The 15,114-nt window shown below is 34.3% G+C and overlaps 1 protein-coding gene across 1 annotated transcript in view; it reads right to left on the reverse strand.

The window, feature by feature from the left end:
* Positions 1-15,114, reverse strand: part of LOC146528232 (octopamine receptor beta-1R-like) — a 58,886-nt gene that overhangs the window by 11,546 nt on the left and 32,226 nt on the right. Inside the window, exons 2-5 of the mRNA XM_085202575.1 lie at positions 7,209-8,120; positions 2,845-3,042; positions 2,360-2,527; positions 1,920-2,091 (exon numbers count right to left, since the gene is read on the reverse strand). Coding sequence (XP_085058701.1) covers positions 1,920-2,091; positions 2,360-2,527; positions 2,845-3,042; positions 7,209-7,999 — 1,329 coding nt within the window. The 5' untranslated portion in view covers positions 8,000-8,120. The remainder of the gene's footprint in view (positions 1-1,919; positions 2,092-2,359; positions 2,528-2,844; positions 3,043-7,208; positions 8,121-15,114) is intronic.

The raw sequence follows: 15,114 nt of genomic DNA on the forward strand, positions 1-15,114 counted from the left end.
GGAGGCATCGACCACGATGTCCATGGCCGGATAAGCGCTGCCTGGGCCAAATGGCGGGAGGTCACTGGTGTGGTCTGCGACCGCAGAATACCGCCCAAGCTCAAGGGGCTGATATACAAGAGCGTCGTCCGACCGGTTCTTTTATACGGCAGCGAATGTTGGCCAGCACTATCTCGGCACACTCTGGAGCTTCACGTCACGGAAATGAAGATGCTGAGGTGGATGTGTGGCGTAACGCGGTCTGACCGCATACGCAACACATTCATTCGAGGTAGTCTTGGGGTCCGTGACGTAGCGGATAAGCTCCAAGAGCGTCGCTTGAGATGGTTTGGCCACGTTACGCGCCGGCCTAAGAACTATGTCGGACGCAAGTGCCTTGCTATACTAGTTCCTGGGGCGCGACCTCCCGGACGCCCAAGGAAGCGCTGGTTGGATGTCGTGATGCAGGACATGAGAGCCAATGGTCTAACCACCGAGGATGCAAAAGATTGTGCAAAGTGGAGTAGGGTAAGTAGGAAGGCAGACCCTGGTAATAGCCGGGATTAATGCCAGGAAGAAGAAGCTACTTAATAAATGGAAAAGCGCGGCGTTGAGTTTCGCAATGCCTATGAATCCGGCAGAACTAAAGTTTGGGCCAACGACTTGTGTGAAACTCTAGAAAACTGTAGAACATAACTTTTTTGTTTATAGATATGCATTTTTTAACTTTATGCTTAAAATTATACACGACAAATCCTTGAAATTCTGTTTTATTTATATGAAAACAAAAAAAAACGTAAAGAAAAAATATACATATAGATATAAGCTTAAAAAAAACTTACAACAATTCTTCAATAAAATAAATGGGCCATATTGAAAAAAAAAACTTGTAACACAAAAATTCTGAAACACATCGACATCTATAGAAAAAATCCGCGGAGTATTATAAAATCAACGGTAACGAACGCGACCTGACCTCAATACGAGCAGTGACACGATTTGTTTATATATACTCCTATTATAGACAAGCGACCAGCTCGCGGCTTCGCCCGCTTGCACATAATATTTATTTGCTAATCTAAATTTCTTAAGTCTCCTAATAACACCATAACTTAAGAAGCAATATTGGAACACTGGAAATTAAAATTTTAGTTGATTCAAAAAAAATATATACTCGTATGTATACTTTTGTCCAATAAAATACGTTAAATTGATATGTTTTTATTTATGAACTAATTGAAATCAAAACAATTGAAATATTAAGGGAAGTTTGTCAAAATAATAGTAAAGACTGCATTTAAATCGGTTAAGTTGTTTCTGAGATAAGCGTGCACAAACGCGCAGACAAACAGATAATCATTTCTAAAATCATAGTTTTTCGCGTATTATAATATATTTTATATACAGACATCGATCGGTTATTTTATACGTATGGATGTTCGACATACGTACGAAGTGTTATCATCGAGATCAATTAAAATTCGATAGCTTTGTATTTCTGTAGTTATTTTAATAAAGGCCTGTACGTTTTAAGTGATTTTTTAATTAAAATTTATATGAATATAGGCTCAGTGGTACAGTGTTTAAATGTACAGGTGTTTCTTAGTTTGATGGCTATTCGTGGAAATGATATGTTTCTCTTTAGGTTCACGCTCTATCCCGCATGGTACAGGATAGGTAGAGGGAAACTTTGTGTCTCATTTACTGCCCAATTTTCGAGACATTGTATTTTGAGTGGAAAAACTTAACGCCGCGCTTGGTCTACCAAAGCGGGGAAATAAAAATATTCCTTTGTATTATCGAGGATCGAATCCACAGTTTGTCACTTTTACAGTTAATCTCAAAAACGGCTCAACCGATTTAAATGCAGTTTTCACTACGGTATTTTAGTAAACTACAACATTTTGTGCTTTTTATTAATATTTTTTAAAAATTCTTACTTAAGCCCGCACAGTAATGTCCTCAGGCTTAGATGACGATGCCTGGTTCCTCAGTAAGTCAGCTGACGTTGATTTGATGCAGTTGTTCATGTGGATCTCAGATGACGCGTTTGAATGGTGTTCCCGTCGGTGTTGGTGGCAATAACGACGGCCGATGTTGCCACAGAGAGACCTGAAAGGAATATTGCTTTAATATTTATTTTTGCGGTTGTAGGTTCAATTGTCGAAGAAATGAATTATTTCCATTTTATGCGCGGCGTTGAGTTACACACGATACGCATTGTCTCGAAAATTGGGCGGTAAGTGGGAGTGTCTTTACCACAAGGTACACAACAGCGTAAAACTGATCGAAGGAATTCGAACCTAGGACCGTCGCATTTGCAGTCAAACTTTAACATTATATGTAAAATTAAATACATACAATAAGTATATATAGTCACCTGCAACAAGAATCCAAAGTTTTTCTAAACGCAGCTCTAAAATCCCTATTGAAATAGGCATAGATGAGGGGATTTAGAGCTGAATTGAAGTATCCCACCCAGAACACAGCCGCGACCACCGGCGGGGGCGACGGGCACGCTTCACCACAGAGAGCCGTTATGATGTACCTGTAGAGATGCAGAGATATGAATGTTAGACGATTGTGTTTTAAGTTTACTCTACTATTATTGTAAAATTTGTGAGTATGCATGGATGTTTGTTACACTTTCACGCAAGAACTACTGAACGGATTTAAATGAAACCTTACTGTAATATATTATTTATTATATACTGAAGTGAGGACCGAACAAATAACCATTTTGTATACAATTAAATAAAAAGAAATTGTATATATCATTATTATTATAAATTTTTGGTTTCTGGTTGAGTAGTTGTTTACTTTAGATAGCCAAAAAAAGTATAATTATAGTCTAATTTTACATACCACAAGAAGAAAGGCAACCAGCAAGCCAAGAATGCACTCATTATGATTCCAAGAGTCCTCGCCGCCTTCCTCTCTCTCTTCATCTTGCTGCTGGCCATCGGTTGCATCTGGATACTCTGACGTTCACGCATGACTTCTCCGACGGATATGCCGTTGATTTGCAGGTGTTTGTCCAAGAGGAGGGCTGCTACTTTGCTTCTGGTGAAGAAAAGATTATATATATATTTTTTAAGTATTTAAGTCATCAATACATCTTAATTTCATAATTTCACTGGTCTAGTGACTGAAAGCGTGGTGTTGAATTCCACCAATCACCACACAATGTCTCTAAAATTGGGCGGAAACTGAGGAACAAAGTGTCTTAGCACTAGGTTAAAGATAACCTAGTGCAAGACACTCCGCTTGTTTAGGAATACATAATAAAAAGACAAATTAAATTCGTGGCAAATTACCATTAAAACACCGTTTACAAGAATTTTCTTTAAAGAACTTAATATATCGAAGGAAAGCTTTATTACAAGAACTCGCGCACTTTTCATACTAACAACCAATCCGATAAGAAGTCTTCTCGAAAAAATAAAATGAAATATATCGTAGAAACACGCCAATATTCCGCTGTAGACTTTTAGAACTAATCGAATCACACCTAGTACTTAGTTACATGCTACGAACACGTGAAGGAAAAACTTTAGGCCGTCGTGGCGCAGTGGCACAAGCGTGTGACTCTAAATGCGACGGTTGTAGGTTCGATTCCCACTCGGGAAAATGATTTATTGAGTATTATTCTTTTCATTTTTCGTTCTGGTACAAGACAAGGCGTGGCGTTGAATTCCGGTACTGAACATGCAAGACCACGAAAGTTCGGTGGAAAGTGGGTAACGGGGTCTCTTAACACCAGGTTCCCTTTGTATCCTGTGCTGTATGCGGCATATAGAGTGAAATTAAAAAAAAAGATAAAGAAGTTAACAGAGAAGTTTTATACGAGTATATTATACAGATTATCATAGTTAAAGATGCAAGATGAAATACAAACACAAAATTATAGCGAGCAAATAAAAGCTTTAATAAGTTGCACTTGAATTAAATATTTGATAAAAAAAACTCATATTCTCATCCAATCGAAGCAGGACGTGCCGCCAGTAAATAAGCAAATTAAATAAGGAACCCTTTTCGGACCCCATGGCCGTTTTTACGAAATGAGGGTAAATGTATAAACATTCATTTGAAATATATATACGTGTGTTATTCTATCATATGATTAAATAAAATATGGTCAAACAAGTAACGTAAGGTAATAAACTAAATTAGTTTTCATAATACTTAAGTACCTACCATTAATGCAAAGCTAAAGAATTGAGAATTTATTTTTGTTTTGAATAATCCTTTTATGGAGGAAAGCTATGGTTATATTACTTCACGTTAATCGTTTCGTAGTAACTACTTGCGGTCAGAGTGAACTCAAGCATTTAAAATGAATGATGACGTCATATGTCATACACAACTCTTTCTAATTTCCATACATCATGCAACCAGTGAGGCCTGTCGTGGCGCCTGCTCCAAGAATGTGACTGTAAACACGACTAGTTGTGGGTTCGATCTCCACACGAGGAAATGAAACATTTATTTAAATTTAAATTTTCATTTGTTCGCACTGGTGTCGAAGCAAAGCGCGGTGAGGAGTTCCGCCACGCAACACGCACACACACATAAATTAACGCACACGCAATTAACGTAATATAATATACTCCCTCCTCGATAAATCTAGCTAACACTAAAAGATTTTTCAATTCTAACCAGTAGTTCTGGAGATTCACCGAATACGCGTCCAACCTAAAAAAACTCTTCAGCTTCAGCTTTAGTAGTATCAATAAAATTATTAACGTTCCATCTCTCTCTCATAGACTTATAGCATTTCAGCCGTAATAGATTGACGCGTGACATTTTCATCCCCCTAGCAATCTCGTAAGTGACTGCTGATACAATTAATTTTCTTGTAATTTTTAATTTCGGTATTGAAAGTCGAAATGTCATTGTCGTTTTAATGAATTATTTTCATTTTTCCGCTCTGTTAAGAGGAAGTGAGGATTTAAACACCAGGTTTTTATGTTGTTTCCCACAAGAATTAACACTCTCTATAAATATTGTTTATATTATTTTATTGAATCTCAATATCTCTATAAAATATATGTGATACATACTTTGTTTGAGCTATTGTTCCTCAAACATCAAAGGCCGGCCGCAACGTGTCGGTTGCGTTTGACCCTTTGTAATTAGTGAAATATACGTTACTAGAAATTTGACGGTATCTTTGATCAATTACCTGGGCTCTTCCTTCGTTCTTACATAAATATGTATATACATACATACATACATATATAAATATATAGGTAGTTCAAACATGTGCCTTCAGGACAAACCGCGGCGTTGAGTCCGCCAAGACACAATATCTCAAAAAATGGACGATGCGATTGGAACGAAGTGTCTTAACAGAGTTTGCAGAGAGAAACCTTTCTCTCTGCAAACTCTACAATACACGAGATGGTAGGTAAAGCTAAGAAAAAATATTAAAGAAACAAAAGAAAAGTTATATATAATATATTGAGACATAAATATCAGATTTAAACATAAAAGCTTTGGAGCCTCAAGCCATTGAATAAATAACGTAAAGTAACAAAATCCCCTCTAAGTAGATTTTTATTAGAAAGTACAGTGTTCGAGATGTAAAGTTTGGGAAACGTGGGTTTAATGATGGATGATATACAGATACTTCGAGAATAATATATTTACAATATAAATAATATGTATTAGTGTGAGAGACTTTTGTATATATTTATATAACTCTTTATATAGCATTACGCCGTATCGAACACATAGCAGGGTAGGCAAGGGAACCTAAGAAGAACCTAGTGTTAAGATACTTCGTTCCTCACTTTCCGCCTAATTCTCGAGGCATTGCGTGCTATGCCTTGTTACTAGAGAGAAATGAATATTAAATATTTAATTTCCTCGAATAGGAATTGAACCCACAACTTGTCGCATTTAGAGTCACACGCTTGTGTCCCAACGACACGACGGGCCTCTATATTAATTTAGTACTCTAACTCAATGCGTAAATCAATCGGTCCTATAATGATGTTCCCCATCATAAAATTTCCCGTCTCCTTCATATTCAATGTTTATTATACATTAGATATAACTACATTAAACTACAAGAGGCAAACTTTGTAAAATATGGCTTATTACTATAGTTATGGGTCCTTACTTTGTGAGAATAAATTATTATTTTACCCCATTTTGCACGTCTTCCAATTTGCAGTGAACGGAGTGTATTGATTTAGTTACCTTGTTGACCTTGCAATATTTTTGAACCAGTTGAAAACTAAAAAAAATGGTCCAATAAACTTGTCAATAATCAAGAAAACTTACTAAAAGCCCATCAAATGTACCTACAGTCCAAATACAAGAAACAATACCAACTTAAATTATAAATTCCAAAACTGATCCTAAAACTAAAACTGTCAACTAACGAACTCAAAGTTGCTGATGAAAACATGGTAATTGATTGTGATTCTAACAACGGCTCTTTGAACATTTACTACCCGAGCGTATACTTTAGATGTTGATACTTCTATTTATTCTGCGAAATTTCAATTGTAAATGTTGCTTTCGATTCGAAAATAGTTTATTGAATGAGTTGCTTAGTAAGTACTTAACTTATCTCAATATCTCGTAGTATATACTATGAAAATGACAAGGTAAAACGAGAATTGCGTAGTCAGTTAAGCTGCTTAGTCTTTCGTTCAAGAGGATGATATCCCAAGAACATGGATTAAATTGAACGCTCTACTGTTATAAGAATTTTTTTTTTTCAGATAATATCTACAATTAATGCAATAATTATATCTCACAGAATAAATTCACAGAATAAATTATATCCTTCTCTTTGATAATATTTGTCAAAAGATCCGAACTGAATTTAGTTTGTAAGTTTTTTATTTGATATACTAAATATTAATTGCTACTATAAATAATAATATTAATAACAATATTTTAAAAAATGTTTAATATTTACTTAAAGCCTGAGGGCAATAACTTTGCATTTTATTTAGAAAAAATTATCGAGGCATTTCTATTCAATTTACTTTATAATCACCATAAATAAGTAATGATATACAGAGTAGGTCTAGAGTATTTTTATCTTAATCCCAAACTAAAAATATTATAATATTTTTTCATTTGTAATTTAAAAGAAATTGTCTTTTACTTTTTAAATATATGTACGCAGAAATATAATGTATGATGTGGATAAAAATTGCCATATCAATAAGACAACTCTTATTAAAACAAAAAATATGACTACTGACCTGTATAGCATCCTCTCTTGCCGGTCTGCCTCCACATATATCCGATAATACATGAACAGCATTATAACCCCGGGAATCCAAAAACTGACACTGCTGGATATCACTGCATACACTCTGTTCACTGTGAAACTGCACACTTTTGGGTGTCTTTTCCTAAAGTCCAGATGCTCATGCGTGGTATACCATCCCATAAAGATTGGAAGGAAGGATACCAGAGCTGGACTGCACCAGACCACAGCTAGCATGATCCCAAGCTTGCTCGTTGTCATAATCAATGGATAATCCAAAGGCTGGACGATAGCGTAGTATCTGTCAACACTTATGCAACACAAGTGTAATATCGATGCTGATGAGAAATATACGTCCAAGGAGTTCCAAACATCGCACATGAAGTATCCGAAAAGCCACTGTCCATTTGTAATCTCGACGCTGAAGTTGAAACACATCGCCCATATTGCCACCAACATATCAGCCAAGGCGAGGGAAACCACAAAGTAATTTGTGATGACTCGCAATTTCCTGTGTCTCATCACGGATACTATAACGAGTAGGTTTCCAAATATAGCTGCCAAAATAATAAACAGCATGATGAGACATTTTAGGATGACGAAGAAGACGATGATGGGGTCGTCCTCAAACTGGTTGAAATACACCAAGTCGTTGATAGTCTCGTTAAGTTCGAGACTTCTGTTCACGTAGGAGTCCGTCAGATACATGGATGTGGATAGATCTCTAAAATCAAGGGTAAGATTTTGGGTATCGCTGAGTACGATATCGATATCAACTCTCATGTTTTCACATTTTGTTTATTTTATATTCTTTAAGTTATGTTTATTTCTTTTGTTAAGGTGAAAGGGGCGACAGTGTCCGGACCCGCCCTGTTTCTCCCTGCCATTGTGCCGCGCTCGTTACCTGCAAAAGGAAAAGTTGTTTGAAAAGTGATTTCTTTTATGCTCAATTTAGAGTTGTTGACGGCTCATTGGCAGAAGTTTTACTTTTACGTTTCACGATAAGCTGATGAACGAAAGATAACCGTATTGTCACCAACTTTATCTTTTTTTGATATTTTTGGTTATTGTTACAAATGTTATTTATAAAAAAATATAATATATTATTATAGTACTTGGATATTTTAGATCATACGGATAAATATAAATATAGCAGGCTAATAGTATAAAGAAGCAATAAATATTTTTTAATTAATACACATGTGCTATTTTAATCAATATATATATAAATAGTGCTTAGTGGTAAATGAGTTATCGATCTACTGCTTATAGACTGCCACTCAACAGTGCCAAGATTAAATATTTAGTATTCCGTAAAACACGCTTCGCTTTGAAGAAGGAATAAATGATAAAGGAAATCAAATGGAAAAATAATACAAATAAATAATATACATAACCTATTGTGGAGCAGCGGGAAAACGTCTGTCCGTAAAGGCGACAGTTGTGGATTCGATTCTGAGAGTGGTTTAATTCGGGGATTCCCCCGAGTGCGGATCATAACCACGACCATCACGTTTACTATCAGGTCTATCCTACTATACGCCATGACCTCGCAACGTAGTTCACTTAATTTTAGCATCACGAAGCAGGTATTCCACACATAGCTGGGTAGTAAAAGGTAACCTCCCAAGTTACTCCGTTACCCATTTTTCGCCGAACTATACATTCCGTGTTGAGTGGCGGAGCTCAACACTGTAATATGCTTCGTAACCAGAATGAGGAAGGGAAAATATTAAATATTCATTCCCCCAAGTGGAAATCGAACCCACAAACGTCGCATCTACAGACGTGCAAACGTTTTAATAACAAATTTTAATAAAAAGTATTTATATATTTTATTTTCTGGTATATACAAAACTTCCATAAGATTGGACGTTATTGGAGCGGCTTAATACCTTACAGATAAAAGGAACGATCGTCTTAAATTCTATTTCGATCCCCCGATTCATTACTCCGGCGGACATCCCTTCCGGTTTCCCCCTGATATCTGAAAAATCTTGTCTCTAACGGTATTTAAGTAAAAAATATTTTTGCTTATATCTTTTAAAGGTAGATAAGATACTTTTTAATTTAAATATTGGCGCAATGGCACGGCGTCTGGCTGAAAGCGCCATGACGGCCTCGAAATTATTATGTCCTTTTGCTTGTATCGATTATAACATATTTAAAATATCATTAATAATAAACATATAGGGCCTGTTTCTTTTTTGTTTTTATGCATTCAGATAGATATTCAGCACAAAAAGTTTGACGGAACGCTGCGGCGTTGAACGCTGAAATAAAGTTCCTTAATGAATAGTAGAGTGCTAAGAAATATATTAAAATTCCTATGAAAATTGAAGATCGAAAGTTAGAAAAGTGACTATAAATAAAAGAAACGGTTACATACGTGTACGTATGTACATTTTACTTCATACAAAGAAAATTTCAAGTAAAGTCTTTCTTGAGACTAAAAGAAGGTAAACCTCAGAGTGGACAACAAACAGCGGGATTACGCTTTGTAAAGCCACTTTAAAGCAAGCTTATGTTCTTGACAGTATACGATACTTGCGAATAAAAGAAAGTATTTTTGTTTCAGTTTCAATTGAAATGTTATAACTAAAATTTCTATAAGAATTATGAATATCTTATGGTTGTGGGTTCGATGCTCGCTAGGGGGATCTAGTATCTTCTTTTCCCTGTTATACTATAGGAAGATAAAGTGCTAGGTTAGTTTCGCCACTCATCACGGAATTTCTGGACTTATAGAAGAAATATTGTAAAAATAAGCTCTAGATTTATAGCAATTGGAAGAAGATTGGGAATGGAGTCAATTAGCACTATCTTCTACTCATGCATTATAAAACAAATAACTGAAATTTTAGTTTCAAAAATTCATTATTTACACACATTACTAAGTAATCTACGAAGCATATCAACTTTGAAAACAATTGAGAATAATTTAAGTGATTTCGTTTCGACATTATATTGAGAAGGGTCGAATTCATAAATAATACTGGAGATAAAGCCTGAATAAAAATATGAAACATATATAACGTGGCCAGCTGTGGCTCAGCGGAACAACTATGTGGCTAAAACGCTACGGTTGTGAGTTCAATTCCCACTTAAGGAAATGAAAAGTATAATTTTATTTCCTGACTCTGATAACGCGCTAAAAGCGTGGTATTGAGTTCTGCCATTCAACACGCAATACCTCCAGAATTCGGCGGAATGTAGGAAACGGAAGTGTCTCAATCGGAACGGAATGTCTTAACAATAGGTTCTCAGGTTCCCTTTGGCTACCCTGCTATCTGCTGGATGTAGCATGAAGCTAAAAAATAAAAAAAAATCAATTGGCATCAGCAGCAGTCCCCGAGCAAACCGCGTTCAACTCAACAAATATAGTTACAGTCTTGAGTTCCGTCATGTAATCAGACGAATCAGTCGATTCAATAGTTTCCGTTTATTTACGGTATGTAGCATATTTCTACTTAAAATAACTTTCTAATAAATAACTCTTTAATATTTTTAAATTATTATTCCACTCGTAGGATAAACAATATGTTTTTCAAAAACTATAATAATTAGAAAGAAAAGGACTTTAAACGGTTCCCAAGAGGAATGAGTTGAAATCCCGCTATGTAATACTTTTCTTTAAAAGTAAATTTCGCACTATCTCTCACAGCACTGTCTCGCAACGTGCGTGATGCGGGTGTCGGACTAAAACTATTATTGTTTCATACTTTTTTCATTTAAAATAATATCCCTAAGGTGTTTTAAGTAAAAAGAAAGACAAGGAGATGAATTATGTCATAATTTCTTTTTTTATCTCTATTTCTATATATTTTAAATGAAACTCTTTAACATAATAAATTAAGTATATTTGAGTGCGTAGGGAACGAAGTTTCTTAGTTCTCTTTGTGTACCCTATTATATGTGAGATGCTATAAGCGTGAAGCTTAAAGGAAAACATAAAAGTATTTAGCAGTATAAAAAACGAAAAAAAATACAATTAAAATATAAATAAAACCAATTTCCTCTGGTAAGAGTAACTGTGTTTAGATCCTCTATTTAACACATAATATCTCCCATTTGGACAAAACTTGGATTAGTAAAAATTTTAAAACAGACTGCAAATTTTATAAATATCCACAAGGACTAATATTAGATTAGCTGCTCTGTCCATATCGCCGGTGGCTGTAAGCAAAGTAATTACGTAAATCAATAAAGGTGCAGGTGCTTGGATAAGCTTGGGGTTACTATACGATTTGGCGGTCGAGGATAGATCCCTTACCTTTTGTTTTTTTATTATTTCTGTTAAGAAGTACACCTTAAATTTTTTCTTCGAATGATTAGAAACGATTAAATACAATGTATATTTTACTTAGTATCCATTATAAATTAAAATAAAAATATTTTTTTATTTTTATATATCTAGATAAAATATAAACAAATAACGTAGCGGAATATAGCGTACTGTCACAAGCGCCTAAGAATTGCTTTTTGGAAAAATAAAAATAAAAAACATATATGGTATGCTATATTATTATATGGTTTATATTTTTATGTATTTTATTTATTTCTTTTATTTAGAATATCCGTAATATTTTATTATAGTTATATATTATATGTATAACTATTTATTATATGTATATTTATATATTTATTGGATGTATATGTATGTATATGTATGTATATTTTACTTCTGCACACCTGCATACTTATTATCCCATATGACAAGGTTGGCTCGGAGAGAATGCTTTTAGCGTTAAGCCGTTCAAGTGTTTTGTACATTGTTTTTTTGTAATTTTGTGCAATAAAGTATATATAAATAAATAAATAAATAAAATTTACTTCTAAATGTTTTAAGCTATACTTATCAGGCCACTATGGACATAACAATTTTATTAAATTACAATTTTGAAAATGTCAATATAAAATCAAGTTTATTCATCCTAAACTAGCTGCAGCGTGGTACCCTTACATACTGCCGCTATTTGTCTAAGTCGGTCGACATCTGCGGTTAAGATTGCCCAAAATTTATGCCTCAGCAAAATGTCATATTCTATGGATCTTCTTTGCTTGTAATATAATAGCTTTCCTTGTTTCTATTTTTATAATAGATTTTTATATTTTCAAAGGATTAGTTTAGGTTCTATATATTAATATTAAACCTTATTTTGGGTTCGATTTCCATACCGATAGTGAAATTTGGAAAAAACTCGTGAAATAATTTCATGAAGTAGCCTTACATTGTTTACGTATCTTCTGAGAATAAATAGATTGTATCTTCGACTCCAACTCTCATTCTGGGAATGAATTCTTTCAGGACATAAAATTATTCAAACCCCGAGTGGGAAGCGAACACACAGCCATCCCATTTATCTTATGTATACATCTCGAAAGTACAGAAGGTAACAAAAATATATTTCAGTGAAAAAGTTTTCCGCGATGTTGATCATTCCAAGACTGATAAATCCTCCTAAGGAGCTTCTTCACAAAGTTATTTCACGAGATTTGGGCACTCAATTCGTTAATATTTATTTAGAAATGAAAACTTAAACACCGATATTAATATTCCTTATTTAAAACGCGCGGCCGCGCGTAGCCAAGTTTTTTTACAAACAAAACTGGCGAGCAGCACCGTGTGTTATTTTACACGAACCATTTGAAGCCACTTTTTACCTATTCGTAACTCAAAAACTATTCCATCTAAAGCTGTCATATTTGGCTCAAATATTTAGACCCCCTACCTGTATACGTGCATAAAATTTCATAAACACAGCTCAAACAGTTATTTAGATAATGACGTCCAAAAATCGTTAATTTTTAGGGGGGTGACTGACCTATAGACCTTAATGTTAACCAAGTTCCAGATGACCTGGAATGGTGAAATTTAGCATCCGGTTAAGTAATTGGGTGTATGTAAAGGAAAAAATCCGAAACTAGTATTTTTTTAACATTTTCTTATAATTTTTCAATAAATAGATTCAATTAGGAACATTTACTTATAGTGTAGCGCCTGCCAACAAAATAAGAGCAATGCATTATTTATATATATTTGCTTTTATTTATGTCACACGTTAGTAAATATTTTATTTGTTTTGTAGACTAACTTCACTATTACTTACGTAAGCCATCTAAAACAACACGATGCTTTCAAGTATATTTTAAGATAAGATATGTCTCCATTTGTAGCTGAAAATGCCTCTAATTTATGTCCTGACAAAACCTGCCATCATGTGGACTTCAAGGGCTTCACGTAAAAATATAAAAATATAATAAATGGATTAACATCCTTCATTATTATTTATTATAATTTAAGCATATGTTTTAGTACTTATTACACTAAGAGTATTTGCATAGTCGATTAACGTATTTGATATTAAATTATTATTACAATATTTAAGTACTAAGTCCTATATAAGATCCTATAAGGGTTCTGTTTTATTGCTTTCGAGATACAGAACCCTAAAACAGAAAAAAAATACACTAAAAAATAAATATAAAAAAAATAATTATATTGATAGAAATATATATAAAATTTAAGAATAATATACTATCTGTAAGGTCAGTCGTGGCACAGGGGCACAAAGTGTGACTGTTAAACCGACTGGTAGTGAGTTCGATTCCCACTCGAGGAAATGAAATATTTATTTAAACTTATATTTCCATTTCTTCGCTCTGGTGTCGAGGCAAGGCGCGGCGGAGAGTTCCGCGACTCAACACGCAATGCCTCCAGAATTCGATGGAAAGTGGGGTTACTGAGTGTATTAACACTAGGTTCCCTCTGTCTACTCTGCTGTGTGCGGGATACAGCGTGAAGCTGATTTTATTTTTAATTTGATATATTGTCAGCCTACCAGCTATCTTAACAGAAGTAATTATCAAGTAATTATTAACAGTAAAAATTTAAGTAATTGTTAATAAAAAAAATAAGAGAAAAAAAGAGAAAATTAAAAATTACTTAAACAAAATAATAAAAAATAAATAAATCCGCTTTACGATGTATCCCACACATAGCGGGGTAGAGAGAGGGAACCTACTGTTAAGACACTCAGTTCCCCTCTTTCCATCGAACTCTGGAGGCATTGCGTGTTGAGTTATTCCAACAAAATAATAAAATTAGAAAAAAATATTAATTAATATATCAGATTTCTAAACGCAGCATACATTCATTACTTTCAAATCTGACAACTGTCATTTAATCAACAAAATAAAAACTATAGTCGAGATTCATAGATAAATATAATCTATTTTCATATATAATTAAATATCGTCTTAAGAGTAATAAAACATAATATTATTGACCATAATAAAAAAGTAAATATCGAATTATATTAGATATATTTTATTGTACGAAGCCGCTCATATTTTAATGGTTTTTTTGGCCTGAGTTTCATGATTTTACTGGTTTTAGGAACACTTGTGAAAACGGCAGAGAACGGAGTCGACCTTGGGATCATATCAATTCAGATTGGTACCGTCAGCACTTAATAAACTTATTGTTTATATTTTTTCCAAGACATGTTGAACAGTGAGTCGTTCAATAGAATTGCTTGTGGTTGAAACAAGAACTTACACCGAATTGTTCCAATGCCTCCCGATGGGAGCTGTCTCTTCCATGCTATTGCATATTCTTCGTTTGAGCGTATTGATATACAACAAACTAATAAATTGCGCGAGACTATAGTAGAGTACGTATGTCGTAACTGGAATGATTTAAGTATCTACACTAGCGCTCGAAACGGGAATCCTTACTCTTCTAAAGAAGACATGCTTTGCTTAACTACGTACGGAGCTACTTCCGAAATAAAGGCTGCAGTAGATTTGTACAGTACTAGCGGACGCGCGCAGCTTCGCTTGCTTATTGCTTAGGGGTGAATTCTAATAAACTTTGAAACACGTGTTCAATAAAA

Source organism: Heliconius melpomene, chromosome 19 (assembly GCF_056956725.1).
Source record: "Heliconius melpomene rosina isolate 202511_hmr_F chromosome 19, ASM5695672v1, whole genome shotgun sequence".
NCBI lineage: Eukaryota > Metazoa > Arthropoda > Insecta > Lepidoptera > Nymphalidae > Heliconius > Heliconius melpomene.